Source organism: Mastomys coucha, chromosome Y (assembly GCF_008632895.1).
Source record: "Mastomys coucha isolate ucsf_1 chromosome Y, UCSF_Mcou_1, whole genome shotgun sequence".
NCBI lineage: Eukaryota > Metazoa > Chordata > Mammalia > Rodentia > Muridae > Mastomys > Mastomys coucha.
The window spans coordinates 469676-486790 of record NC_045031.1 but is presented as its reverse complement, the minus strand read 5'-3'; the positions used below and the strand labels follow the sequence as shown (position 1 = coordinate 486790).

The 17115-nt window shown below is 35.4% G+C and overlaps 1 protein-coding gene across 2 annotated transcripts in view; it reads left to right on the top strand.

Annotated features, from left to right (window-relative positions):
* Nucleotides 1-17115, top strand: part of LOC116096530 (probable ubiquitin carboxyl-terminal hydrolase FAF-X) — a 144156-nt gene that overhangs the window by 20107 nt on the left and 106934 nt on the right. For both annotated transcript variants that reach the window (XM_031378461.1, XM_031378452.1), the window contains exons 7-11: nt 5119-5234; nt 5440-5691; nt 6040-6175; nt 8088-8240; nt 15191-15295. In XM_031378461.1, the coding sequence (XP_031234321.1) occupies nt 5119-5234; nt 5440-5691; nt 6040-6175; nt 8088-8240; nt 15191-15295 (762 nt within the window). The remainder of the gene's footprint in view (nt 1-5118; nt 5235-5439; nt 5692-6039; nt 6176-8087; nt 8241-15190; nt 15296-17115) is intronic.

Here is a 17115-nt window from a genome sequence, read left to right as displayed (position 1 = left end):
AACCAAATTCTTACCCTCACCTAATGTCTGTGCCACCCTCCAAGCAGAACCATTGTTCATTGAAACACCTGCTGAGTGAATTTGTGAATAGACCATCTTAATACACACACCATTTCTTAAATGAATGTAACTTGTTCTCTGTGGGCTGAGAATAAAGTCACTCACTCAAGTCAAATAGCTTTGACCATAGCAGGAAGTCTGTATCCAAAAATCGAGCCTACAATTCAATCCTTGGTGCAGCAGAACTATCAACTTTCAGCTTAGGTATGATGGAGGTAAAATTCTTTGGTGATGTGAGGGTCATTCAAGTACAGCCTTATTACAATGAAATCCAGTGTCTAAAAATTGTTCTTATTTGGGCTTGTGCCACAGTAAGAGCCAAGATTTTAAACTCTACTAAATACAAAACAAACAAACAAACAAACAAAAGGACTTTATATATTTATGTTCATTTAAAAAATACTAGTGATGTATTATTTTGAAATATACAGTTAATATGTTTGGAGTTATTTAAAATTTATATTGAGGAAAACCTATGTATTTTCACTATTGCTATAGACAAGTGTCTACATAACACTGTTAAATTGATTGTTGTTTTATATCAAACAACTTTTATAAAGCTCATTTTTATTGTTATAATATTTTATAAATTTTTAAGGAATGTGACAAAAAATGATATTGTAAGTATTGAAGGGGGGAGTCTCTGGGAGAAGTTGGGATACAAAAGGGAAACAAGAATGTGATTTAATCCTGTTTACTTAAAATATGTTTTTAAATGTTAACAAGATCAGATAAATTGAAATCATGTAACTTTTCTCATCATAATGCAATAAAAGTTTAAAAAAAAAGAAAGAGAGAAAGAGGGAGGGAGAGAAAGGGTGGAGGAGAAAGCAAGCAAGCAAGCTAGCTGCTATGAACATGGTGGAGCATGTGTCCTTATTACATGTTGGAGCATCTTCTGATTATATGCCCAGGAGTGGTATAGTTGCTGAGGAACCACCAAGCTGTTTTGAAGTGGTTGTACCACCTTACAACCCACCAGCAATGAAGTAATGTTCCTCTTTCTCCTCAACCTTGCCAGCATCTGCTGTCACCTGAGCTTTTGATCTTAGCCATTGATCACTTCTTACTGGTGTGAGGTGGAATCTTAGGGTTGTTTTGATTTGCATTTCCCTGATGACTAAGAATATTGGACATTTCTTTAGGTGCTTCTCAGCCATTTGGTATTTGTCAGTTGAGAATTCTTTGTTTAGCTCTTTACCCCATTTTTAATAGGGTTATTTAGTTCTCTGGAATCTTCTGAACACTTCTTAGACTCTGAACACTTCCTAAGTTCTTTGTATATATTGGATATTAACCCTCTATCAGATGTAGAATTAGTAAAGATCTTTTCCCAATTTGTTGGTTGTCGTTTTGTTCTATTGACAGTGTCTTTGCCTTACAAAAGCTTTGTAATTTTTGAGGTCCCATTTGTCAATTCCTGATCTTAGAGCAGAAGCTATTGGTGTTCTGTTCAGGAAATTTTCCCCGTGCCTGTCCTCAAGCCTCTTACCCACTTTCTTTTCTATTAGTTTCAGTGTATCTGGTTTGATGTGGAGGTCTTTGATCCACTTGGGCTTGAGTTTTGTACAAGGAGATAGGAATGGATGGATTTGAATTCTTCTACATCTTGACGTCTAGTTGAATCAGCACCATTTGTTGAAAATGCTGTCTTTTGCCCACTGGATGGTTTTAGTTCCTTTGTCAAAGGTCAAGTAAATCATAGGTGTGTGTGGGTTCATTTCTGGGTCTTCAATTCTATTCCATTGATCTACCTGCCTGTCACTGTACCAATACCATGTAGTTTTTTAATCATAATTGCTCTGTACTACAGCTTAAGATCAGGGCTGGTAATTCCACCAGAGGTTCTTTTATTGTTAAGAATAGTTTTCGCTGTCCTAGGTTTTTTGTTATTCCGGGTGAATTTGCAAATTGCTCTTTCTAAGTCTGTGAAGAATTGAGTTGGAATTTTGAACCTGTAGATTTCCTTTGGCAAGATGGCCATTTTTACTATAACAATCTTGCCAATCTATGAGCATGGAAGATCTTTCCATCTTCTAAGATCTTCTTAGATTTCCTTCTTCAGAGACTTGAATTTCTTGTAATGCAGATCTTTTACTTGCTTACTTAGAGTTACACCAAGGTATTTTATATTATTTGTGACTATTGTGAAGGATGTTGTTTCCCTAATTCCTTTCTGACCCTGTCTATCCTTTGTGTAGAGGAAGGCCACTGATTTACTTGAGTTACTTTTATGTCCAGCTACTTTTATGAAGTTGTTTATCAGGTTTAGGAGTTCTCTTGTGGATTTTTTGAGGTCACTTAAGTATGCTATCATATCATCAGCAAATAGTGATAATTTGACTTCTTTCCAATTTGTATCCCTTTGATCTCCTTTTGTTGTAAAATTGCTCTGGCTAGGACTTCAAGTACAATATTGAATAGGTAGGGAGAGAGTGGGCAGTCTTGTCTAGTCCCTGATTTTAGTGGGATGCATCAAGTTTCTCTCCATTTAGTTTGATGTAGGCTATAGATTTACTGTATATTGCTTTTACTATGTTTAGGTATGGGCCTTGAATTCCTAATCTTTACAAGACTTTTATCATGAAGGGATGTTGGATTTTGTCAAATGCTTTCTCAGCATCTAATGAAATGATCATATGTTTTTTTTTTATTTCAGTTTGTTTATATAGTGAATTACGTTGATGAATTTCCGGATACTGAACCATCCCTGCATCCCTGGGATGAAGCCTACTTGATCATGGTGGATGATCATTTTGATGTGTTCTTGAATTCAGTTTGCAAGAAATTTATTGAGTATTTTTGCATCAATATTCATAAGGGAAATTGGTCTGAAGTTTTCTTTCTTTGTTAGGTCTTTGTGTCATTTAGGTATCAGAATCAACTGAGTAGAGTACTTTCTGTTTCTGTTTTGTGGATTAGTTGGGGGAACACTGATATTAGGTCTTCTTTGCAGGTCTGATAAAATTCTGCACTAAACCCATCTGGTCCTGGGATTCTTTTGGTTGGGAGACTATTAATGATTTTCTATTTTGTTAGTGGATAGGGGACTATATCATTGATCTGATCTTGATTTAACTTTGGTACCTGGTATCTGTCTAGAAAATTATCCATTTCATCCAAGTTTTCCAGTTTTGTTGAGTATAGGCTTTTGTAGAAGGATCTCATAATTTTTTTTTGATTTCCTCAGTTTCTGTTATGTCTCCCATTTCATTCTTAATCTTGTTAATTAGGATACTGTCTCTGTGCCCTCTAGTTAGTCGGGTTAAGGGTTTATCTATTTTGTTGATTTTCTCAGAGAACCAGCTCCTGGTTTGGTTGATTCCTTGTATAGTTCTTTTTGTTTCTACTTGTTGATTTCAGCTCTGAGTTTGATTATTTCATGCCATTGGAACTTTCAGATGTGCTATCAAATTGCTAGTATATGCTCTTTCCGTTTTCTCTTTGGAGGCGCTTAGAGCTTTGAGTTTACCTCTTAGGACTGCTTTCATTGTGTCCTATAAGTTTGGTTATGTTGTGGCTTCATTTTCATTTATCTCTAGAAAGTTTTTAACTTCTTTGTTTATTTCTTCCTTGACAAAATTATCATTGAGTAGAGTGTTGTTAAGCTTCCATGTATATATGGGCTTTCTATTGTTTATGTTGTTATTGAGGAGCAGCCTTAGTCCATGGTGATCTGATAGTGTGCAAGGAATTATTTCAATCTTCTTGTATCTGTTTTGTGGCCTGATTTGTGACCAATTATATGGTCAGTTTAGGAGAAGGTACCATGAGGTGCTGAGAAGAAGATATATCCTTTTGTTTTAGGATAAAATGTTCTATAAATATGTTAAATCCATTTGTTTCATAACTTCTGTTAGTCTCACTGTGTCTCTGTTTAGTTTCTGTTTCCATGATCTGTCCATTGCAGAGAGTGGGGTGTTGAAGTCTCCCACTACTGTTGTGTGAGGTTCAATGTAGGCTTTGAGCTTTAGTAAAGTTTCTTTTATGAATGTAGTTGCCCTTGCATTTGGAGTGAAGAGATTCAGAATTGAGCGTTCATCTTGGTAGATCTTGTCTTTGATGAGTATGAAGTGTCCTTCCTTATCTTTTTTTATCACTGTAGGTTGAAAGTCAATTTTATTTGATATTAGAATGGCTACTTGGGACCATTTGCTTGGAGAATTGTTTTCCAGCCTTTTTTTCTGAGGTAGTTTCTGTTTTTTCACTGAGGTGGGTTTCCTATATGCAACAAAATGTTGGGTCCTGTTTTTGTACCCAATCTGATAGTCTATGTCTTTTTATTGGGACATTGAGTCCATTGAAATTAATAGATATTAAGGAATAATAATTGTTTCTTCCTGTTATTTTTGTTGTTAGAGTTGGAAATCTGTCCCATGTGGCTAACTTCTTTTAGTTTTATTAGAAAATTATTTTCTTGCTTCTTCTAGGGTGTAGTTTTGCTCCTTATGTTGGTGTTTTCCCTCTACTATCCTTTGTAGGGCTGGATTTGTGGAAAGGTATTATGTAAATTCTGTTTTGTCATGGAATATCTTGTTTTCTCCATCTGTGGTAATTGAGAGTTTTGTTGTGTATAGTAGTCTGGGCTGGCATTTGTGTTCTTGTAGCTTCTTTGGATTGTGAAGTGCATCATGGGTATCCAATACTTTATGGCTAATATCTACTTATAAGTGAATATGTAGCATACATGCCGTTTTGGGTCTGGGTTACCTCAGAATATTTTCTAGTTCCATCCATTTGCATACAGGAAAATAATCTCACTTTTTTTTCTTATTTTTTTAGTCTTAAAACTTTACATTTTAAATTTAGAAAATGTTTAGTTATATAACAAAAATCTAATTTGTATTCATAAGCTAAATGAGGTTTGAATAAATGAGAGCAAAAATGTGAAAATTAACACTTAGGTCTTCACAAATAAATAAATCATATATATCTGATCTTATAACAAATTTTGGATTATAGTATTATAATTACATATTAAAACACTTCCAAATAGTAGCTGTTTTTCAAATAGTAATTTCTTAAAGGAGGGAATTAACTCTTATTATTCACTTACAGGGTTGGCTAGTGGATCTCATTAACACATTTGGCACACTAAATGGTTTCCAGATTTTGCATGATCGTTTCACTAGTGGATCAGCATTGAATATTCAAACAATTGCAGCTCTTATTAAGTAAGTTATATTTTAAATTATTTTCAGTACATTATACAAACTTCATATTTACTTGGAAATTACTGAATTTCCAAGTTTCAAATGTAGTTTCTTATCAACTTGGCATCATTTGCCTGTAATTATTAAAACTAATCTGAGAATATATCTGTAGAAGAACTTTGACTATTACTATTAAGTTTTTTGTGTGTGTGTTTCCTATTTTCAGGCCATTTGGACAGTGCTATGAGTTTCTCACTCAATATACATTAAAAAAGTACTTCATTCCAGTTATAGAAGTAGTTCCACAATTATTACAAAAATTAACTAATGAAGAACTGAAAAAAGAAGCAAAGACTGAAGTGAAAAATGATGCCATTTCAATGATTATTAAATTTCTAAAAAATTTAGCTTCAAGAATTCCAGGACAAGAGGAAACTGTTAAAAATTTAGAAATTTTTAGGTTAAAAATGATACTCAGGTAAGAAAGCTATTTTCTGTCTTGAGTTACTGCAGATTTTTGTTTTGGCTGGCTTTGGACTTCATATTGAACCTAGGGCTTTGTATAGTGGGCAAGCATTTACCAGTGCTATATGTCCATTTTTTGCTTTGTTTTGGTTTTACTTAGATGTTTTGTTTGTTTGTTTTGGAGGCCTGAAACAGAGACTGTATGCTAGTTATGAACACACTGTATAGCCTAGCCCTTTTAATTTGTGATACTCCTGGATCAGTCTTCTGAGTTGCTTGTTTGGTTGGTTAAGCATATACCACCAATGGCCTGCTATTGATGTAAATGGTTAAAAGTCACTATTGGTTGCAATTTTTATAGATTGCTACAGCTTTCTTCTTTTAATGGAAAGATGAATGCACTGAATGAAATTAACAAGGTACTATCAAGTGTGTCATATTATACACATCGGCATGGTAATTCTGAAGAAGAGTGGCTAACCGCTGAGCAAATGGCAGTAAGTTCTTTTTAAAGAAAATAACAAAACATATTACTTGTCTATTTATTGTGTAAGGATAGCTTATGAGACCCAGTTCTGTCCTTGAGCATTTGAGACATAATGACAAAACTTGGCAACAGCCCTAATTGTCAGTTACATCTAGATCAATAGAAAAAACAACACACTTATTGTATTTCCACTGGATTCTAGTTTGGTTCTTAGCTGTAGTTTTGGGAGAGCACACACCATGGGCACCAGATACACAAATGATGCATAGATATATTCAAGCAAAATCTTAAAATTAAAACTACTAAACATTTTTCAACAATAAGGAATTGGGAAGAAGTGTTAAATTTTTTAAGTGTTAAGTGTTAGTGTTAAGTAATTAATTGCATTTTTTGTAAACATGACTTTAAATACAGGTAACTTACTTTTTTTAAAAGGTGATCTTTTAAGTGGTTGATTAGATCTGGAATTTAGTGAATGACTTTCTGTGGAATCACTTCTCAAACCAAAAGGTTTTGAAGCTATTATAAAGTATCTTAATATATATTTCATGCAGATACTAAATATACATGTTTGTGAAGAATAATCACTGACTTATAAGAGTCTTAACCAAAAATGTGACAAAATCTTGAGGGTTTTTTTTTTTACTGTTGTGAAAATAGTATATGTCAAAGGCAAAGACTAAATATTGAAGTTCAGATTTTACGTACACATGCAATATAGCTTTGTAGCTTGTCATGTAGAGTCACACACACTGTCCCCAAACTAAATTAGCACTTCTCTGCAGATATACAAGAGGAAGTTTTTTTTTAAATGGTTATTTTTTTAACATGGATATTTTTATTGGTCATTTTATTTGTTTACATATCAAATGTCCCTCTGTAATCCCCCTATCTTATTCTTCCTCTGCCTCTATTAGGGTGCTCCCCCAACCACTCACCCACTTCCACCTCACCACCCTAGCTAGCATCCCCTTATGTTGTGGTGTTGTGGGAAGTATTAAAAAATTGGCACCATCCCGCACTATACCCAGCTACTCTCTGCTCTTGGTCTCTCCACCTCTAGGTAGCCTCAGTGGTACACTCTTCCCAGCTCCCATTCACCTGCCTCAGAACCACTTGTACCTTCTCAGCGATCTACCCCATGTGGCTAAATCCGCTTAACCCAGTAAAATAAAACTCTAGAAGCATAAATTAATCAGTCAAATTTATATATCAATAAATTCTCAGTTTACAAGATGGCCACACAATAATTTCAGAGCCAACTGATAATGATATAAATTGCCTACCTAGATAAGACAAATTGTCCTGTAATTATCCATCTTTATAAGATATTCTTAGCTACCTCTGGCTATTAAAAGCCATGCAAAATCTGGATCATCCTTTTCTTCCTCCATCTTCCTTCTCCCTCTGTCTTCTCTCTTCTGTCTCCAAAACTCTCTTCCTGCCTAACTTTTCCATTGCCCAATCACAGACTCTCACCTTATCTTGTGCCTGCCCTCACCAACATACAGATATCAGTACACACTGGGGCATCAAGCAAGAGGAAATATTTTTAAAATTATAAATCAATGTAATATTTTTGAGATATTTGAATATATTTCCCAGAGAATATTCTAAGGCATACTGAAATATAAAAGTCAATGTTTTTATATATCATAACTAATATGTAACACATGTGGAAAATTTCTCTACATATCAGAAATAAATTCCAAGTAATTGCTAATTACACATTTAGGCAGTAGTTGTGTTTCTCTGTATTGGGTGTATCTTATATGTATAATTTAGTCCTTTAAAATTTTTTGTTGTAATATTTAATACCTGCAGATTAATTTCACTTGTTACTTATAAGTCTGAACTATTTTTATTATGCTTTTTGGAAATTTTCTCAATTTCTACAGTTAAATATGTTATGTTAAATTTAGGAATGGATACAACAGAACAATATCTTAACCATTGTCTTGCAAGATAGCCTACATCAACCACAGTATGTGGAAAAGCTAGAGAAGATCATTCGTTTCGTAATTAAAGAAAAGACCCTTACTTTACAGGATCTTAATAATATCTGGGCAGCACAGGTAAGAAATTAATGAAATTTTAGTTTTTATGTAATGACTTGAAATGCAGATATGTATTACAAGAATTTAAGTAAGGTAATTTTATATATACACAATTTTATTAGATATTTTCTTATTTGCATTTTAGATTTAATCCCTTTTTCTCATTTCCCCTCCCAAATCTTCCCTATCCCATCTTCCAGCCTCTGCTCACTAACCCACCCTCTCCTGCTTCCTGGCCCTGGCATTCCCCTACACGGGGCACCGAGCCTTCACAGGAACAAAGGCCTCTCCTCTCATTGATGTCCCAAAAGGCCTCTGCGACATAGGCAGTTGGAGCCATAGGTCCCTCCATGTGTACACTTTGGTTGGTGGTTTAGTCCCTGAGAGCAGTAAGGATACTAGGTAGTTCATTTTGTTGTTTCTCCTATGGAGCTGCAAACCCTTCAGCTCCTCGGGTCCTTTCTCTAGCTCCTTCATTGGGGACCCTGTAACTCAGATCAATGGATGACTGTGAGCCTCTACTTCTGTATTAGTCGGGCACTGTCAGAGCCTCTCATGAAACAGCTATATCAGGCTCCTGTCAGCCAGTACTTGTTGGCATCCACAATAGTATCTGGGTTTGGTAACTGTATATGACATGAATCCACAGGTGACACAGTCACTGGATGGCCTTTCCTTCAGTTTCTGCTCTAATATTTATCCCTGTATCTCCTCTCATGAGTATTTTGAGCCCCCTTCTAAGAAGGACCAAAGTATCCACACTTTGGTCTTCCATCTTATTGAACTTCACATGGTCTGTGAATTTTATCTTGGGTATTCTGAGCTTCTGTGCTAATAACCACTTATTGGTAAGTGCATACCATGTGTGTTCTTTTGTGATTGGGTTACCTCACACAGGATGATATTCTCCAGATCCATCCATTTCCCTAAGAATTTCATAAATTCATTGTTTTTCATATCTGAGTAGTACTCCATTGTGCAGATGTATCACATTTTCTGTATCCATTCCTCTGTTGAGGGACATCTGGGTTCTTTCCCACTTCTGGCTATTATGAATAAGGCTGCTATGAACATAGTGGAGTATGTGTCCTTATTACATGTTGGAGCATCTTCTGGGTATATGCCCAGGAGTGGTATAGCTGGGTCCTCAGGTAGTACTATGTCCAGTTTTCTGAGGAACTGACAAACTGATTTCCAGAGTGGTTTACCAGCTTACAATCCCACCAGAAATGGTGAAGTGTTCTCTTTCTCTACAACCTGGCCAACATCTGCTATCACCAGTGTTTTTGATCTTAGCCACTGATCACATCTGACTGGTGGGGGGTGGATTGTTTTGATTTGCATTTCCCTGATGTCTAAGGATATTGAACACTCTTTAGGTGCTTCTCAGCTATTCAATATTCCTCAGTTGAGAATTCTTTGTTTAACCCATTTTTTTGTTTTTTTTTGTTTTTTTTTTTTTTTTTGGTTTTTTCGAGACAGGGTTTCTCTCTGTAGCCCCAGCTGTCCTGGAACTCACTTTGTAGACCAGGCTGGCCTCGAACTCGGAAATCCGCCTGCCTCTGCCTCCCAAGTGCTGGGATTAAAGGCGTGCGCCACCACCGCCCGGCTTGTTTAACCCATTTTTTAACAGGGTTATTTGTTTCTCTGGAGACTGACTTCTTGAGTTATTTGTATAATATTGGATATTAGCCCTCTATCAGATATAGAATTGGTAAAGATCTTTTCCCAATCTGCTGGTTGTCGTTTTGTCCTATTGACAGTGTCCTTTGCCTTACAGAAACTTTGTAATTTTATGAGGTCCTATTTCTCAATTCATGGTCTTAGAGCATAATATTGGTTCTGTTCAGGAAATTTTCCCCTGTACCCATGTGCTCAAGGCTCTTCCCCATTTTCTTTTCTATTAGTTTCAGTGTATCTGGTTTGATGTGGAGGTCCTTGATCCACGTGGACCTGAGCTTTGTACAAGGAGATAAGAATGGATCAATTTGCAACCTTCTACATGCTAACCGACAGTTGAACCAGCATCTTCTATTGAAAACCTGTCCTTTTCATTGTATGGTTTTAGCTCCTTTGTCAAAGATCAAGTGACCATAAGTGTATGGGTTCATTTCTGGGTCTTCAATTCTAATCCATTGATCTACCTACCTGTCACTGAACCAATACCATGCAGTTTGTTTGTTTGTTTGTTTTAATCACAGTTGCTCTGTAGTACAGCTTGAGGTCAGGAATAGTGATCCCCTTAGAAATTCTTTTATTGTTGAGAATAATTTCCACTATACTGGGTTTTTTGTTACACCAGATGAATTGGCAAATTGTTCTTACTAACTCTTTGAAGAATAGAGTTGGAATTTTGAGGGGAATTGCATTGAATCTGTAGATTGCTTTTGGCAAGTTGGCCAGTTTTACTATATTAACCCTGCCAATCCATGAGCATGGGAGATCTTTCCATCTTCTGAGATCTTCTTCCGTTTCTTTCTTCAGGGACTTGTCATACAAATCTTTCACTTGGCTTGCATAGAGTTATACCAAGGTATTTTATATTGTCTGTGACTATTGTACAGGGTGTCATTTCCTTAATTTCTTTCTCAGCCTTTTTATTCTTTGAGTAGAGGAAGGCCTCTGATTTTCTTGAGTTAATTTTATATCCAGCTACTTTGCTAAAGTTGTTTACCAGGTTTAGGAGCTCTCTTGTTGAATTTTTGGGGTCACTTAAGTATACTATCATATCATCTGCAAATAGTGATATTTTGACTTCTTCCTTTCCAATTCGTATCCCTTTGATATCCTTTTGTTGTCTAATTGCTCTGGCTAGGACTTCAAGTACAATATTGAATAGGTAGGGAGAGAGTGGGCAGCCTTGTCTAGTCCCTGATTTTAGTGGGATTGCTTCAAGTTTATCTCCATTCAGTTTGATGTTGGCTACTGGTTTGCTGCATGTTGCTTTTAATATGTTTGGGTATGTGTCTTAAATTCCAGATCTTTCCAAGAAGGGGTGTTGGATTTTGTTAAATGCTTTCTCAGCATCTTTTCCTTTGAGTTTGTTTATATAGTAGTGTATTACATTGACGGATGTTCACATATTGAACCATTCCTGCATCCTTTGGATGAAGCTTACTTGATCATGATGGATAATCATTTTGATGTGTTCTTGGATTTTAGAATTTTATTGAATGTATTTTCATCAGTATTCATAAGGGAAATTGGTGTGAAGTACTCTTTCTTTATTGGATCTTTGTGTGGTTTAGGTATCAGACTAAGTCTTTAATTTCATTGTTTCTTCCTTGACCAAGTTATCATTGAGTAGAGTGTTGTTAAGCTTCCATGTGTATGTGGGCATGCTATTGTTTATGTTGTTATAGAGGAGCAGCCTTAGCCCATAGTTATCTGATAGGATACAAGGAATTATTTCAATCTTCTTGTATCTGTTGAGGTATGATTTGTGACCAATTATATGGTCAGTTTTGGAGAAGGTACCATGAGGTGCTGAGAAGAAGATATATCCTTTTGTTTTAGGATAAAATGTTCTATAGATATCTGTTAAATCCATTTGTTTCATAACTTCTGTTAGTCTCACTGTGTCTCTGTTTAGTTTCTGTTTCCATAATCTGTCCATTGCAGAGAGTGGGGTGTTGAAGTGTCCCACTATTATTGTGTGAGGTGCAATGTGTGCTTTGAGCTTTAGTAAAGTTTCTTTTATGAATCTGGGTGCCCTTGCATTTGGAGCATAGGTGTTCAGAATTGAGAGTTCTTCATGATAGATTTTTCTCTCTCTGGGAAGTATGAAGTGTCCTTCCTTAGCTTTTTTGATGGGCATCACTTTCTTTAGGTTACGGAATTTTTCTTCTATAATTTGTTATAATTTACTGGCCCTTTAATTTGGAGGTCTTTACTCACTTCTATACCTATTATCCTTACGTTTGATCTTCTCATTGTGTCCTTGATTTCCTGGATGTTTTGGGTTAGGAGCTTTTTGCTTTTCACATTTTCTTTGACTATTGTGTCAATGTTTTCTATGGTATATTCTGCCCCTGAGATTCTCTCTTCTATCTCTTGTATTCTGTTGGTGATGCTTGCATCTGTGACTCTTGATCTCTTTCCTAGGTTTACTAACTCCAGGATTATCTCCCTTTATGACTTCTTTATTGTTTCTACTTCCATTTTTAGATCCTGGAAGGTTTTATTTAATTCCTTCATCTGTTTGGTTCTGTTTTCCTGTAATTCTCTAAGGGATTTTTGTGTTTCCTCTTTAAGGGCTTCTACCTTTAAATCCAAATCTTGCTTTTCTGGTGTGTTGGGGTATCCAGGACTTGCTGTTGTGGGAGAACTGGGTTCTGATGATGCCATGTTGCCTTGGTTTCTGTTGGTAAAGTTCTTGCAGTTGCCTTTTGTCATCTGGTTATCTCAGGTGTTAGTTGGACTTGTTGTCTCTGGCTGGAACTTCTCCATCTTGTGGGCCTAGACCTGTGTCAGCACTGCTGGGAGACCAGCTCTTTCCTGGTGGAACCTGTATACAGACGGCTTTTGAATAGCCTTAGCTCTGGGTGCAGATGGCAACCACAAGGATCCTGTCCCAGCTGCTCCACTGTTCCTATGCCCTGTATGCTCCTCACCAGTACCACTTTGAACAGTTATTGGAGAGAGAGTGGCACCTCTGAGCCTGAGAGTGAGAGCACTCCTGGGAGACCAACTCCCTTCTGGTGCAGCCTGTGTACAGCAGGCTGTGGAAAACCCTTTGGTCCAGCATGTTTTCCTTTTTAAGAGTTGCTATGGGGCTCTGGCAAGATGGCTCAGCAGTTAAGAGTACTAACTGCTCTTCCAAAGGTCCTGAGGTCAAATCCCAGCAACCATATGGTAGCTCACAACCATCTGTAATGAGATCTGAGGCCCTCTTCTAGTATGTTTGAAGACAGCTACAGTGTACTTAAGTATAATAGTAAATAAATCTTTAGACCTGAGCAAGCAGGGTTAACCAGAGCAAGCAGAGGTCCTAAAAATCTCATTTCCCAACAACCACATGAAGGCTCACAATCAACTGTACAGCTAGAGTGTACTCATATACATAAAATAAATGAATCTTTCTTTTAAAAAAAAAGAGTTGCTATGGTTATGGTTTCACTTCAGAGCCCTAAAACCCTAACTATGACAGGAACTGATTTCCATAGTGATTGTATAAGTTCATCTACCCACAAGCAATGGATATGTGTTTACCTTACTCTACATCCTCATTAACATGAGTTGTCTCTTGTGGATTTTGATCTTAGCCATACTGTCTGGTGTAAGATGGAAACTCACAGTGGTTTTTATTGGAATTTCCCCGATGACTAACATTGTTGAACATTTTTAAAGCATTTCTCAGCATTTTGAGTATCCTTTACTGAGAATTCTGTTTAGATATTATAATTCAGTCATTTATGTTCTTGAAATATAGTTTCTTGAGTTCCTATATTTTAAATATTAGCTTACTGTCATATGTGGAATTGATAAACAAAAAAACTTTTCTCATTCCATAAGCTGGCTTTGTTCACATAAGTGTTTTTTACATGCAGAAACTTCTTAGTTTCATAAAGTCTTTTATAAAACTTTGTTGATCTTATTAATGCCTGTGCTATTGATGTTAAGATTGTCTTTTACTGGGGCTGGCGAGATGGCTCATCAGGTAAAGACTGCTCTTCCAAAGGTCCTGAGTTTGGATCCCAGCTACCACATGGTGGCTCACAGCCACCCGTAATGAGATCTTAGGCCCTCTTCTGGAGCGTCTGAAGACAGCTACAGTGAATTACACCAGAGCAAGTGGGGCTGGAGTGAGTGGGGCAGGAGCGAGTGGGGCTGGAAGCGAGCGGGGCCAGAGAGCAGCCACACACATGATGGCTCACAGCCGTCTGTACAGCTACAATGTACTCATGCACATAAAATAAATAAAATAAATCTTTAAAAAAAAAAGATTGTCTTTTTCTGTCAGAGTTCAAGCTGTTCCTGATGTTCTCTTCCATCAGTTTCCAAGTATCTGGTTTTATGTTGAGGTTTTTGATCCATTTGGAATTCAGTATATGTAGGATGATAAATATTTTTATCTACTTGCATTCTTGTACATGCAATCATCCAGTTGGTTTGACCTTTTAAGATATATTAAGAATTGTGTTTGAATCCTCATGCATTGAATCTTTTAAGGTGCTCAGTGTTTTTCATAGGATTATTTTTACTATATTAATCCTACAGATCCAGAGCATAGGAGATCTTTCCATTTTCTGATATCTTCAATTTACTACTCAATGACTTGAAATTTTTAATCATACAGGTCCTTTAGTAAGATGTAATTTCAAGATCTTTTATATATATTTTATGTATATTTGTGGCTATTATAAAGGATGTTGATAACCTGATTTCTTTCTCAAACTGCTTGCCATTTGTATAGATAAGAAAAGAGGGGACAAACTTGTCTTATTCCTAATTTTACTGGAATAGCTTCAAGTTTCTTTCTGTTTAAGTTAATTTTGGGTATAGGTTCACCATAATCTGTCTCTGTTATGTTGAGATCCCCAGAACTTTTGTTATAAAGTGGTGTTGTAGTTTGTCAAATTTCTTTTCTTAATCTAATGAGATCATGTATTTTTTTTCTTTAAGTTCACTTATATGATATAATAAATTTAATCAATTTATGTGTGTTAAGCCATCCTTCCTTCTCTTGTATAAAGCCTCTTTGATCCTGGTGGTTTATCTTCTGAACACTTAATTTCTAATTTTGAAACATTGTACTACTTTTTTAGACTAAATTTTTTTTCTCCGTTAAATTGCTAGTTTACTGTTTTCATATTAATTCTATGATTCCTTTAAAAGAAAAAAACTAAGGGACCTTAGTTGTTTTATGATAAGACTTGTATTTACACTTTTAGATGGAAAGGTAATGAAGGATTTTTGTTACCATCTTAATACACTGACTTTTATTTTTACTTTATTTTTTTCAATAGGCTGGAAAACATGAAGCTATTGTGAAGAATGTACATGATTTACTAACAAAATTGGCTTGGGATTTTTCTCCTGAACAACTTGATCATCTTTTTGATTGCTTTAAGGTAAAAGTACAAATAATGAAGTATTATCATTTAATTAGGTATCTTGGCATGCCTTTAAAAATACCAGTAGCTAATAATTATAATTTTACCTTATACTCAGAACATAAAATTGTTTTTGTTTATGTAATAATTTACATCATACTTGAGCAAATTTAACCATTTTTACTCTAAATCTATAATTTATTGCCTTTTGAAAATTTTTATTTTGATGTAGGATTAAATAACCTGTGTAAATATAAGAAGGCTTAGAATAGGAGGAGAAAATACAAAGCTAAATATAAAGGCATTATGAAAATATTAATTTGTACATAGTCCAAGAGTCTATAAAGTGTATCCCATTGGTGTTCATGGAACAATTTTAAATATTGTGACATTCTATTCTTTTTCTGTGTGCTGTTTGGCTGGAGAATTTAGGAGTCAAAGTTAAAACCCTGTGACAGTAATGATTTACTAATATGCTAGTTATTATTGGCTTTTGCATTATATGATTTCCTTAAAATGATTATTTTGGTGTGACCTTTACAAGTCACTGAGTATGATATAAAATATTTGTTTGATATTTTCCATTAATATGTGAATATTATATTTAATGCCCTACTTGCTGAATTGTAAAAGGATATAGTAAAAGACACCTTCATTTTAGTAGCAAAAAATTAATGTATTTGAACCACTTTATACATAGATGAATCTAATGTAGAAAAACCCTGAGGGAAAGAGGAAGTGATAGCCTAAAAATTTAAGCTGTTTCATATTATGTAAGAAAGTACTGGCAGTTACTCTAGCAATTTGCTCATTTTCTGAACTGAATTCAGTTCTTTGAAGTGGTGTATTTTGAGCAGTACTCCTATTCAGACACACTATATTTTAATTACTTAATTACAAAAACTTGAAACTTTTTTAATCTGGTAGCTTTTCTTTGTTTTTATATACTTATCTTTTTAAAGTATTAGAGTCATCCACTGTACCTTATCCTCCTAGTTTATTAATATTTTCAAAATACAGCTATTAATTCTTTTTCTAGTTGTCTCAGTGAGCTTACCTGGCTTTCTTGAAAGTCTTTGTACCACTCTCGACATCTCTTTGGCTATTGAAAAATCTGCTCAGATTATCTTGATTTCTTCTTTGGCCACATGCATCTAAGAATTTCTTGATTGGCTCTATATTTTTCAATATTTTTAGAATACAGATTTTCACAGAGTTTCCTTATTATCTTCTAGATTTCATTAAGTTTTTATTTCTCCTGGTTACTTTTGGCTGAAAGTTTACCAATCTTAGTTTTTTTGAAAGAACCAATTCTTCCCATCAGCTGTTTGTCTTTTTTTTATGGCAGTCATTAATAGCTGCTATGTTTTAAATTTTTACTTTTTTCAAGATTTTGACTTTATCTAGTTTTTATTTCTGTAAAACCTTAAGGTTAGTCATGAAATTAAGTTCTAATTTTTAAATATAACCTGTCTTTACACTTTGTGTAAGGATCAAATATGCTCATTTCATTTTCATATTACTCTATGTATTTTTTTTTAGCTTTACTGATTTTTTTCAGTGACCTTGACTATTTAAAATTATGCTGTTGATAAGCCAGACACTGGGGTGAGAGCCACCATTTTCTCTCTGGTGAGTTCCTAAGACCAGAGCAGGCAGACAGGAGGCACAGGCCCCACGAGTCACAGGGGACTTGCAAGGCAGCAGGGACAGGAGAAGCTCTAGTCAGAGACACTAAGAACATCTAACACCAAAAAGCAAGAGGTGGCAAAAGGCAAATGCAAGAATCCTACCAACAGAAATCAAGACTACATGGCTTCATCAGAACCTAGTACTCC